Below are 19,030 nucleotides of genomic sequence, written 5' to 3'. Positions count from 1 at the left end.
TCTCCCTATGTATGTGCACATGGAAGGATAAGCACCCTTATATTCACACAAAATGCTGATCTTATGGATGCATTTATGTGAATTTCTCTCAGAGAAGGGTTATTAGTTTTAATAAGAATCTCAAAGGGAGGATGTGAGCCCAAACAAGTAGCATTGAAGTGGATACATGGTTTCTTTTCTAATGCCATAGCCAAATAGCCTGTTAATGGATACTAAAAGCTTTTATATATGGCAGACTCACCAAGAGAAAACATTGTGTGTTGTTAGGTCTAGATGAGCCCTAAATGATAAGAAGATTTCCCTGCTCCTAAGAGCATTGTCTAGTTATTAACTAAGAATGATACAGATCAATAATTATAATAAAATGTACCAGACACAAAACCTGAAGCTTGGGTTAGAGCATAGACGGGGGTAGCATATAAATATGACTGTAAGACCGCAGCAGGGAGGATTCAGGTGGTAAAATCAGGACTGCCCAAGCTTCCCTCCCCTGTCAGGTTCCAGTGCCAGGGTTGTTCCTTTTCTGATATATCAAACTGGTTGAATACAAGTTGCCTAAGAAAATGTTCTTAGGAGACTGATTTAAAAAAGAGATAAAAAATAATTTATAATTGGTAATGTGGAATCTCTTTTTATAAATCCGTTTATAGAAAGTACTTGAAAGTTCTTGATAGCGGCATGTTTTAAAGTACTTTAACCAATCTCCACGCATCAGAAGGAGAGCTTTATTTTTAGATCTTAGTTGCTGAGAGGTATTAGAAACATTTAGACACAGAGAAAAATTGTGACAAAGTTGAACATGATACTAGTTAGTGAAGACTGATTATATAATCTTCTTAAACAGCTTTCCTTAAAGAGCTGAATAAATATTCATGTAACTAAAACATAAGGAAACAGAGACGTGCCACTAATATTGCCAATTTTCTGAAAGAATTCCATTATGTTCCAAGAAATTTTGTTCAAAAATGCTTCTATAAGGCTAGATCATTTTTTTTAATAAGGTGGAATAGTTAAGAAAGAAATAAGAAAGACAAATATCCCATTTTCCTCTCAGTTGTGTTCTGGATTTAAATAATAAAAGTACTCCAACTGAGAGAAGAGAATATTTCTATGCTAATTTGGATTTTTATGGGCACAATCACAAAAAAGGGATGGGGAAGGAAAGATGTCTATGTTGGAGGAACAAACTTTGAAAATGTAATTGTGCAGAAAAGGGTGAATATAAAGTTGACAGAATATGAAGGTGGCATCTGCAAAGGATGATCAGAGAGACGCACATTACCAAACACAAGACACACCCTGTTAATAAAAAAGCCAGTGTAGATACGACTAGAGGCAGGTCAGCTAAACACACTGATGAGTAATGGATTATAAAATAACTATACCTAAAATGTCCAAGTCTGTTTGACAAGAGATTGAATCTATTATACAAGAATAGGAGATAAAGAAAAAAAGATCGGCCCAATTTGAAAAACAATAAGTAGGACTTGTAGATCTGAAAAAATGCAATGATTAAAAAATTAAGGAAATCAGTAATAAGAATAAAGCTATAGACTAATGGTGGAAGGGTGAATTAATGAGCCCAGGACATAGCCTGAACAAAGAAATGAAAATTACCAAAGCGAAGCTGTGGCATTGAGAACAGAATGCAAAGTTCCAAACAGAGTTCCCAAAGGAGAGATGAAGGAAAAGGCAATGCTCAGAGGAAAAAATGGCTGAGATCTTCCCAGAGCTGAAGATATGGGCATTTTCATGGTGCAATCTCTGAATTTAGTGAGGGAACAATAAAAGGCACAGGAGAGGTTGGTTAAGACTGCCTTGGGTTCTCAACATGCTTCATCCCTAAGAATCTGTGGGATCCAGTCTGCTCCTCTGAGCCATTCCTGAGCCCCTGAGTTGGGGTTTGCAGGTGAGGCTGGGGCCTGGGAGGGAAGGATCTCATTTCCTGACAGAGTAGACAGCAATAACGCAGGCCGTGATGGGCAGGGGCCTCTAGGTTCTGGTCATTACTGCTGGCAGTGGACCTGTACACACAGCTGTCCCCTTGATCCATGCGTTTTCCCTCTGTGGTCTCAGCTGCCCTCTTTCAAAATGGGCAAGAAGGTAACAACATACACAAAGATACTTTGAGAGACTACTTTCATGAAATCTTTATTATAGTATATTGTTATAATTGTTCTATTTTATTATTAATTATTGCCATTAATCTCTTTATTGTGCCAAATTTACAAGTTGAACTTTACTGTTTGTGGTTTCAGGCAACCACTGGGGGTCCTGGATCATGTCTCCTATAGATGAACGGTGGCTAGGGATAGAACCCTCCGTATTGTGGAATTACTAAATGACTTAAACGGCTTCAGTCTTAACAGTTTAAAAATGTTTCCCTCCTCTGACCATGGAGATCCACCAAACTCAGTATTCAAGTTCTCAAATTTTCTGCATCTACAAACACTGGTAATTCAATTTTCTGATGAGATAATATGGTATTTTTTTTCCTTCAGAAAAATAAAACCATTTCACAAGTCAATATATTTTTATCTGGATAAATAAACAGAAACAAACTTGAAGAATGTCAAAACTAAAAATATAATTTCAGTTTCTGTGAGTAATTTGGTTATTCCCAAAACTAATGTTCCTGCTCCAAGTACTCCTTAATATCCCTGCATCAGATCTTTCATTTAATTTAAACATAAAATGAAATATAGTTTATAAAACTAATGTATTTAAAAGTAGAACCTTTTTTTTAGGCTTGAAGGAAACAGGTGTCAAGTTGGAAATACTCTTTTAATAGACTGAAATAATTTTATGTGTATTTACAGATTTCTAGAGAGATGAACACTTTAACTTAGCTATTAGATTGGGCACATTTAAATCAGCAGAAGCCAGAGCGGGAAATGCATTTGAATGTCTTTTAGGGAGATAAGTCCAGGTCTGTCCTCCCTCTGCCCTCAACCCGGGGAGAGGTATTGTGTACGTCCTTGCACTCTGACTTCTCTTTGGGTTTAATCAGTAGGACTCAGGAGAGACTGGGATGTTTACTCCCCACCATTTATAGTGCTGTGCCAGGGTTTAGTAGGGACCTTCTAACAAAAAACCCAGTAGCACACGGGCAGTGAGGGTCATCCCAGAATCCCCCACAGAGTGAAGCCTGCTACACACTGGACCCTCTCCTCTCTGCTTGTCTCCATGGTATTGGAAACCACTCCTGCTGCATCACCAAGCTTCTGTCCCTCCCAAAGTCTGCCTTTTATTCACCTAAACACATTTTACTTTTTTGATATTGATGTAAGAATATCTCAACTGTCTGTACCCAATTTTCCTATGTATATTCAACTCATGCCACAGTGAATTGAATTCACTGCAAGACAGCAGGCGATGAGACCCTGGGCACATAGCTTTTCTTCAAGTGGAATTTTCATATCCGCAAAAGAAAAAAAAAGGTACTCAAATATTTAACATCTTTTTCTATTTTGATTAAAATATCAGGCCCTGTGCATATTCCATACAGCTGTGGGAACAGGAGGCTGGAGGAAGGCATCTAGAAAGTTTTGGTTTGGCATTCTGATATATTACATTTCTTGAGTTCCTCTGCCACACTTAAAAAATAATCATATGCGGTTCCCCCCAAATATGCAACTCTTACTATTTTGCAAATGTTGACTTGTTTCATTTGCTTATTAAATTTGTTCTTCCCAAGGTTTATTCTTTCTTAATGTTTGACTTTTATTAACATGTAGTAATGGTACATATTTAGGGAGTGCAGCGTTATACTCCAATGCCTGCATGTACCTCACATAGATCAATCAGAGTAATTATCTTTTCCATCTTGTTATCATTTCTTTTTGTTTGGAACCTTGGAGTTCTTCATAGAAACAGCGAATAGATTATTGTGAACTAGAGTTTATTTTTTCAAAGCACAAAACGACTTTAAAGCCATGGTATATTCCAGGTAGGAACTCTAGCACTCTCTCCTCTTGGTGCCCACTCTCCATGAACTTAATGGCTCTGGATCCTCTTTTGCGGGTCTGCCTCTCTTATTCCTATCCAAAAGGGCACCAGGAAAGATCTGAGCCTGAGTTTAAAGGCACAGCAGATGAAATAAATTGGAGTCTAGGGAAATGAGCTCAACTACTGGTTGGTCAAATCAGAAAGAAAATTAGTCTAGATGCTAATGATGATGTGTGCTCAGCATGTTGCGAGGCACACGATCAACTCACGCCAAGATGAGAGAAAGGCAGGAGATATTAACGATTTTAAAGCCAAACTGGGGAAACTGCAACCCACAAAGTTAGCCACAGGACTGATAATTAAATACTCTGCTAAGTCATTTATTTTTCTAGGTTAATTTTTAAATCATTACTGAAACGAACAAAAGACATATTTTTAACTTGGTGGAATTACATAAATTATTTGAGATGTTTTTCTAATTAGTACATCTTTTTCTTAGCTTGCTGTCTTTCTCTTCATATATTCTACCAAGCACTTGGGGAAGAAATTTTTAATCCTTGTTTTTCCTTTCAATACAGTATACATGTTATATTTGGATATTTTGTCTGCTACTCTTTATACAAATAGATAAGATGTGATGCATTTTGTAAAAAGGTATTTATTTTTTAGTTGTAGTTGGACATAATAACTTTATTTCACTTATTTATTTTTATGTGGTGCTGAGAGTCGAACCCAGGGTCTCCCATGTGCAAGGCGAGTACTCTACTGCTAAGCCACAATCCCAGCCCCAAGATGCGATGCATTTTAACCCATAATTGATACCAAGAAAAGTTCCATTTCCTTCTCATCTTTTGCCTCCAACCCTAGTGGCAACAGGCTTGAGAGCCACTCGGGGAGTGTATTTTCCTTGTGAAAAGTAGAAAGTATTCTTCTACTCTTTGCTGCTTTTCAGTTTTCTTTTTCTTTCAATGAAATCTCACCCTGAAGCCCAATATCTAAACAGAAAAAAAGCAGAAGCTGCAAGTCTCCCAGGGTGGTTTTAACAATGGCTGCTTTATCTCTTGCAATTCTCAAATGATGCTATGAGTTATGGGCGACTGTTACTCTATTCTAACTGAGCCTTGGAGAGCTTTAATAACTTGCTTAAGAACATGCAGCAGTGAGATAACAAAGCCCAAACTGAATTTTTTCCATCAACACATAGTTTGTGCATGTCACTCATGTGCCAGATATTGGTCTATGAACTTGGGAGATATCATTAAACAAACACACAGAGTCCCTGTCCCTTGTGGAGCTTATATAGTAACCTACTAGTTTTGAATGCAGAACTGTCTAATTCCAAAATGGTAGAGCCTTAACTAGAAAATATGAGTTTCCACTAGCATTCTTTGATGTTCTTCAGTCAAATACTCTTTCCTGACATGGCTAAGAGATACCATTCCATTTTCATATAGAATATTTTTACCTTGATGAGTCCTTATCAGTTTAAATTGATATGGAAAAAAATTAGCATCTCTTCGCCCTCATGCTCTCCATTAACTACTATCAACTCTCAAGACCCCTACAATGCGTATAAGCCCATAGTTCTCTTCTGCGTAACCTCTCCTTCATTTCTCTCCAGTATTTCACAAGGTACAACCAGATTGGTGATATGATCCTGCCATTGTGGCTCATAAAGGGCAATTATCCATAGTGGGCACGTGTCTCAGTCCAACTCCTTCACTGAGGAGAATCACATGTGTTCATTTCTTTAAATTCCCTTTTCTCTTTCACATGAGAGATCACACTGGACCCTTGACTTTCTAGATCTGGCTGATTTCACTTCGCACGATATTCTCCAGTTCCATCCATCTACCAGAAAATGCTGTAATTTCATTCTTCTTTAAGGCCGAGTACTTCATTGAATATGTATTCCACATTTTCCTTATCCATTCATTTGCTGATGGACACCTGGGCTGCTGCCATGTCTTGTCTGTTATGAATCAAACTACTATAAACATTAATGTGGCTGTATCACTACAGTATACTGATTTTAGTTCTTTTGGATAAATACCAAGGAGTGGGATATCTGGGTCACATGATGGATCTATTCCTAGTTTATTGAGAAATCTCCATACTGCTTTCCAAAATGGTTAGTATAATTTGATGATATATGAGTGTACCTTTCCCCCACATCCTTGCTAGCATTTATTATTTGTATTCTTGATGATTGCCACTCTAATTGGAGTGAGATGAATTCTCAATGTGGTTTTGATTTTCATTTCTCTGCTTGTTAAGATGTTGAACATTCTTAATATTTTTCATATTTTCATATTGTTAGCCATTTGCATTTCTTCTGAGAAATGTCTGTTTAGTCAATTTTCCCATTTATTGATTGGGTCATTCCTTTTTTTTCTGGTGTTAAGTTTTTTGAGTTATTTATATATTTTTGTTATTAATCCCATGTTAGAGAAGTAGCTGGCAAAGACTTTCTCCCACCTCTCCATGTTTTTAGTTACTTCCTTTGCCATACAGAAGTCTATGTCTCATCCTGCACAAAAATCCACTCAAAGTGGAATAAAGACTTAGGAATAAGACCAGGAACATTGCAACTTCTAGAAGAAAACACACAGTCAACACTCTACATTATCTGTACAGGCATTCATTTTGTTAATAAGATTCCCAAAGTTCAAGAGACAAAGCCAAGAACCAACAACTGGGAGCTCAATTTCAATTACAAATTCAGGTATTGCCCCTGAATGGACTGTACGCAGAGCCTCACTGCTCCAGTGCTGTCTCTGTTTCATTTGATAATATTTATTCAGGCCAATGCTATGTGGTTATAAGGAACAGAAACTCTCTTGAAGCTGCTCAGATAGAAAGGGGGTTCACTGTCAAGAAGGACAAAGCACTATGAAAAAGGATGTAAGAAGTCCACTTGAGAATTGGGCAGTTGTCAAAGAGCTCTTCTATTTTACTCTAGTAAGGTTGTAGGGACTTTGTTTCTCTCCTTGTGAGGGTGAAGTGGGGAGATATCTGCTCTATCTCATCTTTGCAGACCTACTTTTTCGTACATGCCAATGGCCAAAGAAGTGTGAACTTGGCTACAAATCTGACACATGACCACATGACCCTCACTAACTATAACCTCTGTATTCCTTACTTAAATATCTCACACAAGAATCTGACTGGGTCAGCTCACTGTGCAGACCAGTTGACTTTGATCACGTGGTCACTGGGATACAACCACTGGAGACTGTATTGGGGAGTGGAGGGGTACGTGGCTGTGTCATGCTAATATGGCTATGTTAGTCTGCCACTGAATCAGCAGTTACACATGAGGGCAGTTTCCTAAGAAGCCAGCAGTGGGTGGTGGGGATGAAGTCACAACCATGACCTCTATAACAGCATTGCTAGATAAATCTTAAAATGTGTTTATCTCACCACTTCCTAATTCCACTGTTCCCTACGAAATACGGGGTCCAGTTCAAGTAGTTCCTCTTACATTCAAAGCCATCTGTGACCTGCTCTCCTATGCCTTGGTGGACATCATCTTCAGTGTAACTTTGGTTTTGTATGAAGCCTCTACTCCTTTACTCCTCCAAAATGCTGTGCTCAATCTGGAATGTTCTCAGTACCTCTACATTCATTTCCTTTCCCTCCAAAGTCCTGGTTAAACCTTCCTACCATCTGGAAGTCTGTAAAGCCTGGTCATCCTTCGCCGCGACCCCTCGCCAGCAAGGAGGACACGACACAGGATTCTTCTTTCAGCAGTTTATTCAGGCCTTTAATTATGTGTCTCTGGAAGCTTCTCCTCCTCCTCCTACTACTACTACTACTACTACTACTCCTACTTCTACTTCTACTTCAACACCCGAGCGCCCCAGCCTTGATAAAGCACATCAAGCCCCAATGCACAACTGCCACGTGGATCTTTCTCATAGGGTGTTTTACAGCTACGTGCCAACTCTCCCAAAACAAGGAGTTGTTTATCACAGGCCACGGCGCTTATCAGCGCCATCTTGTAATGGCGGCCACGGTCCGCTGACACAGCTCACCACAATCCTTCTTCCTCATACACTTCTTGCTCAGGTGAACTATTCCTACTTCATTATATTAGGTCTTATGATGCCCTCCCTTTTGGATATTTCATCTTATTTCACTATACATCAAGGTCTCTGGAAACACAAGTTATATTATGGGCAGCTGAATTCTCTAGAATTCAGAAGAGAATCTCACAACCAAGGACATAAGACCATAGCCGGAGGAAGGTGACTTTCCACTGACATAGCCATCCAATGAATAAGAAGACCACAGCCTTTCAATCTCACCCTCGGTTTTCAGTCAATCCATCATAAGATCTGGCTGACAGTGCCCCTGACTGCCTTTCATGTTCACTGTTTTGTTCCTTTTCCACCCCAACTAAGGTGGTACTCATGCCCCTGGCAGGGTTAAATTAGGTATGTACTGATAATCAGATGGCACAATGTGTGGGTAAGAAAAGAGCAACCCAGAACAGAATTCATATAAGTTGTCATTGTTCAGAAGAAGTTTTAGTGAAAGAAGCAAAGTAGCGTGGTAACATACAATCACAAGTTAGTTTACCTCATAGCCAAGCAAATGTCCATTGCTCAACTTCCAAGGAATGGTGTTCCACAAAACTTCAATTTCTGAAGAAGACAGGCTATGGGCAGAGACTTCAGTTGGGGCCATTGTAGGCTCTGTTTAGGAACAGAAATTGAAAAACAATGATCATTTCTGAAGTTGATTAAAACAATCCTTTGACGTCCTTATTTTTGAGAAAGCATTTTAATGTAAGTGAAACTTTTATAATCATCCTATTAAAATACTTGAAAACATGCACCATGTCTTGAAAACACAGACACTGATCTATTGCTGAGGACAAGGTGGCCACAGTGCCACAGGGGTTTTCCTTGCTCAGCGTCCACAGCAACCTGTACCTTCCTCCCTTGCACCTCTTTCTCAGTATTTTCTTCTTCCCTCTGTTCTCTCTACCCCTTTTTCCCCTCTCTTTCACCCCACACCAGCTGCTTGGGAACTCCTGTACTACTTTCTTATTTGGGTCAAACAAAGTCAAAGTCAAGTTCAAGTAAAGTTCATTTACTCAGCAAGCACTGAGTGCCTAATTCCACACAAGGGGTGGTGTGAATTTGGATACTGACTCTTTTGATAGAGTAGGTAGACATGCCCATGTGATCTCCAGTAAGGACACCCCCTTATAATGAACATTTTTGGGGAATTCATGGGAATCTCATAAGGCTCAATGATAAAGTCTTCCCCTGATTCACTGAAATGTCTGAGTGTATTTCCAACAAGCCCCTCATTTTTTTCTTAGGCGACTAAAAATCTTTCTTATGTGTGAACAGACAGCCCTTTGATCAACTCCTCAAAGTGATAAGGATGATTCAGGAGAAGGGAGGTGAAGGGCACAAGAATGGGCCAAAGGCCGAGTCTGTTCCCACTTCCCACAGCCAGTTCTCAGGCCCTAGATGCTGAGGGCAGACAGTGTCTGAAGTCCTCCCGCTGGCCAATTTCCATCACTTCCCAGACCCACAACCTGCCCTTGTAATTTCTGGAAGCTCTTGGAAATGGGGTCTGGTTATGAATGCAAGACTCTTTCTTTTGCAAAGATGCCTATAATACCTGTTTTTATCCTTTTCAGAACTCAATGGGAAATGAGAAGACAAGAATAAGGGTGGCTGTCCTCCGTCCTCAGAAATATGAGTCTATTTTTAGGAATGACAACTGTGGACCTTTTTTTTTTTCAATTTACTGCCAGTTCTGAGGTTGGGAGAGACACTGGGATATACTGCATGAGCTCAGAATGCTTAAGACCAACGACCAACGGCCCTGGGTTAAAATCCTGGCTCTTTCTACATGAGTTTTGGCAGATTTATTCATCTCCTTCATCAAGCTTTCATTTCCTAATTTGTAGATGGGAGACTTTTCATTTGAAAATTCTCATTAGGTAACTCCTGGCAGATGGCAACCATGCAATACAGGTTGGCCCCTGACATCTTTGTTAGGTGGAACCACATGAGGTGGCCAATATTCAGTTGCTGTCATCTATAAAATGGTGGTTTGCTATCATTTTCTAGAGTGATCTTGAGACGTCTCAGAATGTGGAGCAGATTTAAAAGGAGAGCAGAATGACTCAATGGTTTTTCTAGTGAAGTGTGTGTGTACACAGCAGAATGATGCAATTAGGCCAGAGTGACAGGTACTCATATCCCTCAAAGGTCCACATTGTACGTCTCTTGGATGGCATCTTGGCCCTTGCTTTCCGTCTTGCTAATGTCCTTTTCTCAGTTGCATAAACCACAACAGAACTTTGGACTAGTGTAGCTTCCAGGGACTATTTTATTCTTCAACCAAGAAAAACAGGGTTGCAACCAATTGTTAGATCCTCTGTCTCTTGAGTCTTACACTTCAAGTCAGTTATGGTTGATCTTTATGACCTACCCTGGGGACATAACCACAAGTTTGATTACTGTTGACTTGAGGAAAAAAAAATACCCCTAAAGCCACAGAGAATTTTCTAGTCAGGTTTGAGCACAACTAGCTTATTGATATACAAACTTGTTTCCCGCACCTTCTTCTGCAGAGAACACTGTTGTCACTGGGCTAAATGGGCCTTCACCTCTGTTATTATAGACACCCACTTTGACTTCATAGGGTGAAAATGGCATGATACTTTCGTTCCTGAAGACGTATCTTGGGGTGTCAGGGGATGTCACCACTGTCTGGATCCAGTTGGTAACCCCAAGAGGGCGGAAAGCAACCACATACCCAAAACCTTCACCATTCTGCAGCTCTTCAGGGACTGGCTGTAAAGAAAATGCACAGTCTGTCACCCTTAAAGACAAGGGCATAGCAAAGTGATGAGTCCTCATCCTTAGTGTTTCCTATGAGTTATCAAATAATAACCTTCACCGTATCAAGTCAGAGATTTTAAAAAGAAGAGGAACATCAGGGGCACATTTAATTCAGCTGATTTTAAGAGACATATAATACTCTTTAACAGGCACCCAGGTACTGAGCTAGACTTCTCAGTGATTATTTGACATATGAGTGTCTTTAAGTCCACGTCTGGGTTTCTAATAACCCATACTTTGAGTATAACATACTAGATATTTTAAGTCAAATAAAAATGATCAAATCCCTAGTGTTGGTTTTATGGAAAGAAATCACACCTTGATACAGTGATTAAGTACAAAGGAGCAAAAAAAAAAAAAAAAAAAGAAAAGAAAAGATCAAGGCTGCATGGACTCATGCCAAAAATTCTATTGGCATTTATCACAAGCTCATGATGCTTTATTTGTTTGTTAACATATTCAATTAATATAAATAAATTTAGTGCTAGCCCCCCCCCATTTCATACATGTTAATTACATTTTCCCCCTAACTTAACATAAACAAAGGATAAAAGATGGTCAGGAAAGAAATACGGACTCAAGCACCTGTGGGGATGTGTGACATCATCAGCAGGACATTCCAGGAATGTAGGGAGAGCACTGAGGGAACCTCAAGAGTCAGCAGCCAGGAGTTGACTCTCACCCTCTGTTTAGCAGCCAGGTGTCCATGTACAAATTATATCTTTGTGCCTCAGTGTTTTAATATATAAATGTTCCAAGAATGAAATAAGAAAACTTTTGCAAAATGACAGGAACAGTGATTAGCACTGAAATATTTGCTATCGGTGCTACCAGCAGTGGCAACAGCGGTACCATTATCAGCAGCAATAGCAATGCCAGCATCAGAACCCACATCACAAGCACCACTGATAGTACCACCACTTACCACCAACACAGGCACCACAATTCCCAGCACCAGTGTCACCAGCACTGGAGACATGAGAACCAGTAGCACCTGTTCCATCAATAGTACCAACACCAAAACAATGACCTACACCACCAGTACCAACACCTCCAGCAGCGGCACCTGTGCCACCAGCTGTATCACCAGCACCATGAAAATGAGCACTCACACCATCAGCACCAATAGCAGAATAACTACATCTGCACCCCCAGTGCCACCTTGAATACCTGTGTTCCCAGCACACTACTAGCACTTGTGTCACTAAACCTACCACCAAAAGAACCAGTACCAATTGCACCACTACTACAACCACTACCACAACCAGTGCCCACATCACCAGTCCATCCCCAGCACCACTGTCACCAACCCTACGACTCTCGGCAGCATTAGCAGTTTCGCCTCCATAAGCACCAACAACAGTGCCAGGCCCACCAGCAGCAGCAGCAGGGTAGGAGCCAGCAGCAGCCAAAGCTATCTCATTGGTAGCAGGACCACCAGCATCAGCATCACCAATAGCACCAGCACCAGAAGCACCACCACCTGTGCCACCTCCAGCACGGGTGTTATTGGTAGATCCAGCCCCAGTCCATTCCCCCAGCAACACCTCCATTAGCATCACCAGCACCACCGCTATGACCGCCACCAGCCCTAGTGCCATTGGCACTATTACAAGAGTATTGTGAGCACCAGCACTACCAGGACCATTCCTCCAGCACTACTAGTGCCACCAGCTCAAGGACCAGCACTACCATGGCAACAGCATCATGTTCAGTACCACCAATAGCGCTGACACCATTACTAGTATCAGCAGCACCAGAATCTGCACCACCGGTATCAGTACACAGTTCGCATCAGGAACATCACTATAAGCACCATCACCAGCATCACCAGCATCGCCAGCATCGCCAGCACCATCACCAACATTACTACTAGGACTAGCACCAGTACCACTACCACCAGAACCACCAGTGCTACCAGCACTAGTATCAACTATAGCATCCTTAGCAGGAGCACCATCAGTACCAGCCCTGCAGCACCACTACCAGCATAGACACCACCCAGGAGGCCACAAGGATCATGAAAATAGGAGCACTCTGATGAGGGAAGTGCTACCCGGACACTTACATCCCAGGTGATCACCAGTTCAGACCGGCTTCCGCCTCCTCCACTGACTTCAGAGGGAGGCACTTCTGGAACTGCATGGGTCAGAGAGAAAGAGATGAAACCCTCTTTGCATGTAGCAATATTTATCCAAAAGAAGACTCATTGTTGCTTTTAAAATACATGAAGGAGCTTCATCATTGACACACTACACACACACACACACACACACACACACACACACGCGAGCGCGTGTGTGTATATATCCCATATGTATACATTCACAGATGCCTTAGTAACGACGTAATGTATATTGCATGAAATTATAAAATATTTTGGGTGAGGTCAGCAGATGATTTTATTTTACCTGAAATTATAAAACATTTAAAACCTCTCAAGAAGTAATAAAAATGAAACTTATTTGAGAAGGACATTGTGACTGGTGTGAAGGCTAATAAAATATGGAAAATGGATTCACCAGGGACTCTGGGAAACCACTCCAGCATGAACCCTGAACTGTGGCTATTCCAAGCAGAGACATGAGTCTCAGAACAACAGTGGCTTTATGGACCTTCCCATCCTGGTAGGAGGTACTTATAAACCTCAGGCAGGCATCGACTTTCACACTTCTGCTGAGAACTTTCCTTTAGTAAACTCAATGACATAGCTAGCATATAAATTCTTTAAAGGTGGGTCTCTGTCATGCCCATAGCTGTATCTGCAAAGTCTGCAAAGTGCTGAGCACACAGTAGACACTCCTGAATACGTGCGGTGTGAACAAATGAGTAGGCTGTAGGCAGGCACCGGCCCCCATGTCTCCTAGTACCTGCCACACGTACCACGTGCACTGTGCCAATCAAACGGCATCTCTAAAATGTTGAGACGTACCCTTTGACTTTATCTTGACTTAGTTAGCTCCTAAAGTGACATGCTTGCTGTTTCAAATATTCTATTAGTTAATATTAATTAATATGCAGATTATGAAAAGGAAAGTTTACGTCCCCTCAGCTGTCTCACTAATGTGATGCTGGGTATGCATTCCACTTCTAAGTCTTAAAATTAGCATAATTTTAGGATCATAAAGCCATTTAGATTAATAGTTACCTTACATGGAAATTAATAACAATAATTCTTACTTAATTGAACAGTTGAGAAGCCAAAATATAATACCCATCAATTGTTTGAGCTCGTGTGTGTTCACTGAGCTCGGTGACAGAATGAGATTTCCTAGCAGCAAAAATTCCAAATGCCATTGTTTTGCCAATTTGTCAATGTTTGTTTTAAATGAAAACAGCTCTTCCCTGCTAACAGGGTAACGATGTCAGATAGTAATTATAACCTTAAATGACAAAAATGTATTCACTCAACATGCACTAATGATGGTCTAGGAGGGACTGAACTCCTGGAAATGTCACACAACATCAGAGTCACTTACATGGGTTGACTAAAGCCATATGGCAGATTTCATTAGAAAAGTCAGATAATTATGACACTGCATTATGGATATGGAGTCCCCACTGGGCCTGGAGACCAGGGCCAAGGGAACTGGAGATGCACACCCAGGGACATCTCTTCACCCATTACTCAGAAAACAGAAACACTAACCTGCCTCTTCAGTTCTTACTTTTTCTGAGGGTAAACTGGGTTCTCCACCTCCGATTTTGTTACTGGCTACAACCCGAAATTCGTATTCCACCCAGGGGTTTAACTCCACCACGGTAGCTGTGTGTGTTTTCCCATCGATGACCTCAGGCACTACAAAGGAACAATTCAGAGTTGTCAGAGTCCGTGGTGCCCAGCAAGGCCTCGAAATCCATTCCTAAGCAGGGACAGTGGCTGCCTCTCCCCTTACCTGTTGTGACAGTTTGCCAGCCCACAGAGAAAGGTGTCCTTGCTTGGATAGCATAGGAGATCACCGGGCTATGGTTGTCTGTGCCTTCTTTCCACGACAGCTGGGCTGTGGAGTCTGTGATTTCTTCTACCTTCACATTTCCTGGTGGTCCAGGTGAACCTAAAGAAGGTGAGTATGCATACCACTGTCACCCACTTCCACCAAAGTGAAGAGTATGTCCTGTGACCACTTCAGTACTTCCATGCGGTCCCCGTTTAGAAAGTGCTTAGTGACAAAGGCCAGGTACCTAGTAATAATATCCCCTGACACACATTTCCATTGTTAGATCTTAAATCTGGATAGAAGGCCTTAATCCCCCATGCTCCATTGTGACTATATATAGGATTCCTGTTCCTTCCAAATGCAGTGCCCCTGGCTTTGGATAGACTGACTTTCCCTTAAACCCAGTGGTTTATATTACCTCTGTAGTTCTCAGCTTGTTATCTAGTGATGTTTTAATTCATGATTCACTCTGGTCATTTTCCAGCCCAATAGCAATAGTACTCTGGATAGTAGCTTAGGTTGGAAAATTTTCTCAGGAATCCTGAATAAATAATCCTGATTCTCTTAGAAGGACATACACACATTTGCACACACACACACATACACACACACACACACACACATACACACACACACACGATATTCTCTTTCCTATTTAATCCATATGCTGATTGATGGCATGCTCAACATATCAGCTTGGCAGCCATCCCCGTCACAGTGAGAGCTATTTGAAGGGCAGAGTCAAGAATCTTGTTTCTCTGAATTGACACTCATCTGAATTGTCATATTTGCTGGCAGAGGGAGGACTCAAATCAACACTATAATTTGCATGTTCATATTCCCTCTCATCACGGCTCTTCCTCCAGAAAGGAATGATCAGCTAAGATGTGAAGGTAGGAAATCCAGGAGGCGTTCCTGTTACCTCTCACTATGAGCTCAGCGGCAGAGGAGACACTGTCCACTCCCGTGTGCACCATGCAGACGTACTTCCCACTGTGCGTCAGCTGGATGTTTCTGATCATTAGATCACCTGAGGAACTCTGTTGGGAAAACCGGTGATGGACACACCATTATTTTTAAAACACAAAGAATTTTGGAGACTATGGCCCAGAAACACACGGCGACGGAATCTGTATTTAGAGTAAAAACTAAAGTGGGACTAGACAGAGGATGCAATAAGGGAATGAATGGAAATAACACCAAGTTAAAAACCATACATGACTGCAGATAAATATTTCTGCAGACAAATAAATGACTAGCTTTCCCCAGGGGCATTTATGGTTTCAAAAATAAATGAGGGCAGAGATTATAGTCTCAGAGTCTATTTACTTCCACCAGGGTGACACTTCTTTTTATATCCACCGCTCAGCATCAGCTCAACTGTTTTCTCTGGTTCCAACCCCACTGCAATTATCTGCCTGAGAAGAAGCAGAAACCATTTAGGTATCTAGTGGGAGATAAATGCAGCGCGACACAGGGATTACCACAGTTGAACACTGTTCTAAACACATTGGAGCTCAAAAAGACTAATGCCATTTAATTCCTCAGCTGCAGAACTTTAGGAACAGTCAGAATGAACCCCCTCAATAAGAAGAAATGGAAACATTTTAAACCTTAAAAATATCAGCTATCCATAAAGACATTTGTGGGTGTCCCCCAGCACCAATTAATGGAGCAAATATATTTCTAAATGCTCAACTTTAAATGGTCTTCATTTAAAGAGAATATAAAATCATGTTCATAAAATGACTAACTGCAGGTCGGTTTCATGCATTAGTAAAAATATGGATTGAAATAAAATAATTTGGAAAAGCAAAGCCCTTTGAAAAAGATTAGCAGTTGATGCCTGACCTGGTACAGGACACAGCAGCATTTATCTTGTTAATTAAAAGCATAGCTTTCCTCTTGGGTTTTCCTAGAATATGTTGAAAAGGGGATCTGTTATCCTATTTTTAGGTAATTTCCTAAAACCACCTACAGGGTACTTCCTTCCATATTGCTCCCTGCCCTGAGGATTCTTAATGGGCCACAGATTCTCTGTTGGTTGGATCATATGGCTTTGGACCGAACTTCTTGAGCACTGGGAGAGACCAGATGTGTGCTGATTGATGGCCACAATTAAAAGATAATCCTGAAACTGTGAAGTTTGCAGATTTTACTTTCCACACTCTGAACTTACTTCTTTTCCTCCCTCCCTCTTTCTCCTCAGGGTTATTTAGAAATTTATTCCCAGGATGAAACCCTCAATGCTTGCTGACCTTTACAGGTTTTCTGAGTTCCATAGAGTCACAGGAGGATGATTATCATTTCTATAGAAATCTTTAATTTTCAGTAAAAAATCTGTTGATGATAAATGCCGCCAAGACATTGGGGACGAGGCTGTTATTCTCCCTACCTTTATTTGCTTACTTTGAAAACAGTTGGGTAAAAGAGAATTATAATAGGGCTCTCCCGAGTCTTTAGATATCTGCATGTACCATTTCAGCACACCGCTGGTCTTGTCTCTTGAAGGAGTAATGGGGAGTTTGGTATCAGGATGTGACTTCAGGTATTGATAGCGGGAAAGACAGAAATGCTCAGCCAGGTCACAGAAATCAAACTATCTTCCTAAAGAAATGTAGGCTTACGTTTAGAGGACACACCATTTCTAAGTATACAAGTGTACCACAGTGAACCCAGTGAACCTCACCATCAGGTATGCCACAAGAAATTAATTTAAAAAAATAAGATAAAATAACTATGGGTAAATGACGGAAAGATCAATAGAGAGAAGGGGGTGGGGAGAAGGAAGGGGAAGGAGAGATACTGGTGCCTCAATTAGAACAAAATATATTCCATGCTTATATAATTATGTCAAAATGGATTCTACTGTAATGTATAACAAAAAGAAACCAATAATAAAATTAAATTAAATCTAAAAACAATGTTAGAAAAAGAAGCAATTAACTAAGATATGTAGACAATGGGTGCCATTGATTTTTTTTTTTAGCACCAAAATGTTGTTGAAGTAGATAAATATGTAAATGGAAAGTAGAATTTAATTTTTGCCAGTTCAGTAACATGTATTTATATTGTACTTTTCTGGCCCTTTCTATCTCCAACTCATCTATTCTCTTAATGCATCGCTTCATAGAAGCAAGATTCACCTTAACAGAGGTTTACTCAATCCTGCTTAAGCCTTCAAGGGCTAAGACCTGCCTGACACATGACCTTTGTTCTCCATGATGTAAACCCAACTCAGGGTAACAAGGAATGTAAATATGAGGCAGATTCCATCTGCAAACCTGGGAAGTTCAACTCAGGTCAAAGGACATCACGTGGCACACCACGTGTGGAGAGCTGTAAAGCAACAGGGATGAATGTTTTCAAGTTCTGCTGACAGTGTGGAACCAGGAGCTCCTACTCCTGCTGCTGGGAGGAGTGTGAATGGGTGCAACCCCTCTGGAGAACTGTCCAGAAGTCTCCACTAAGGCACAAAATAAGCATCATCTATCACCCATTATTTTATCCCTAGGAATGGACTTATCCTGCAGAAATGTGTGTGTGCATCGACCACAAGATATACACAGCTGAAAACCAGAGGACTCAATGTCTGTCTTGGTAAAACTCATCAATAAATAAGTGGTATAATCATTTACGGAAATACTATTGGGACATTAAAATGACAAAACTATGTACATAGATCTATGTAGCTGCATCTAAACAACACAAAGGATACAAACCAGAGAGAAAAGAGGATATTGGTCTAATCTCACCAAGCTGTGGTTACCTGGGAAGGAATAAGTACTCTGGATTGAAGCATCATGGGGGATTCTAAAGTGCAGATCATGCTCCATGTGTTCCTCATGTGAAAATCCACTGGGCTACTTGGCAGGCACACATTATCCCATCATCTCTTATCAGGATACAACTATTTCCAGACATTAAAAAAAAATTCCAAAAGGAAGATTCACTGATAGCAAACCCAACTCTTTTCCACATCAGGTTGTCACTCTTGGAGAATGTAGTTGTTTATTGGGTAGCTGGGATAAAGCGGGTGGGACAAGACTGCCTGGGAAAATCTAAGTAAGATTTGTCAAAATATAGTAAACCAGTAGGTCTCCTCTAAATAGGTTTCTCGATATATTTATTAATGAGATAGCATAATAGATATATCTAGAGACATTTTTCTTTAGAGTATAAAGCAATTCAAATAAAGGAGATTATAACACTAATGACCTTCAATAAATTGTTAGGCACACTAATAATTGTTTGAGTGAAAAACAGCTT

General features: G+C 40.6%; 1 protein-coding gene across 2 annotated transcripts in view; it reads right to left on the bottom strand.

The window, feature by feature from the left end:
* Positions 1–19,030, bottom strand: part of Cntn3 (contactin 3) — a 325,624-nt gene that overhangs the window by 17,127 nt on the left and 289,467 nt on the right. For both annotated transcript variants that reach the window (XM_005333886.4, XM_078033577.1), the window contains exons 14-19: positions 15,684–15,801; positions 14,720–14,878; positions 14,473–14,622; positions 12,892–12,962; positions 10,541–10,775; positions 8,533–8,648 (exon numbers count right to left, since the gene is read on the bottom strand). In XM_005333886.4, coding sequence (XP_005333943.1) covers positions 8,533–8,648; positions 10,541–10,775; positions 12,892–12,962; positions 14,473–14,622; positions 14,720–14,878; positions 15,684–15,801 — 849 coding nt within the window. The remainder of the gene's footprint in view (positions 1–8,532; positions 8,649–10,540; positions 10,776–12,891; positions 12,963–14,472; positions 14,623–14,719; positions 14,879–15,683; positions 15,802–19,030) is intronic.

This window comes from Ictidomys tridecemlineatus, chromosome 16 (genome assembly GCF_052094955.1).
Source record: "Ictidomys tridecemlineatus isolate mIctTri1 chromosome 16, mIctTri1.hap1, whole genome shotgun sequence".
Taxonomy (NCBI): Eukaryota; Metazoa; Chordata; class Mammalia; order Rodentia; family Sciuridae; genus Ictidomys; species Ictidomys tridecemlineatus.
Note: the sequence above shows the minus strand (reverse complement) of the source record. Positions and strands in the feature narration are given on the sequence as shown.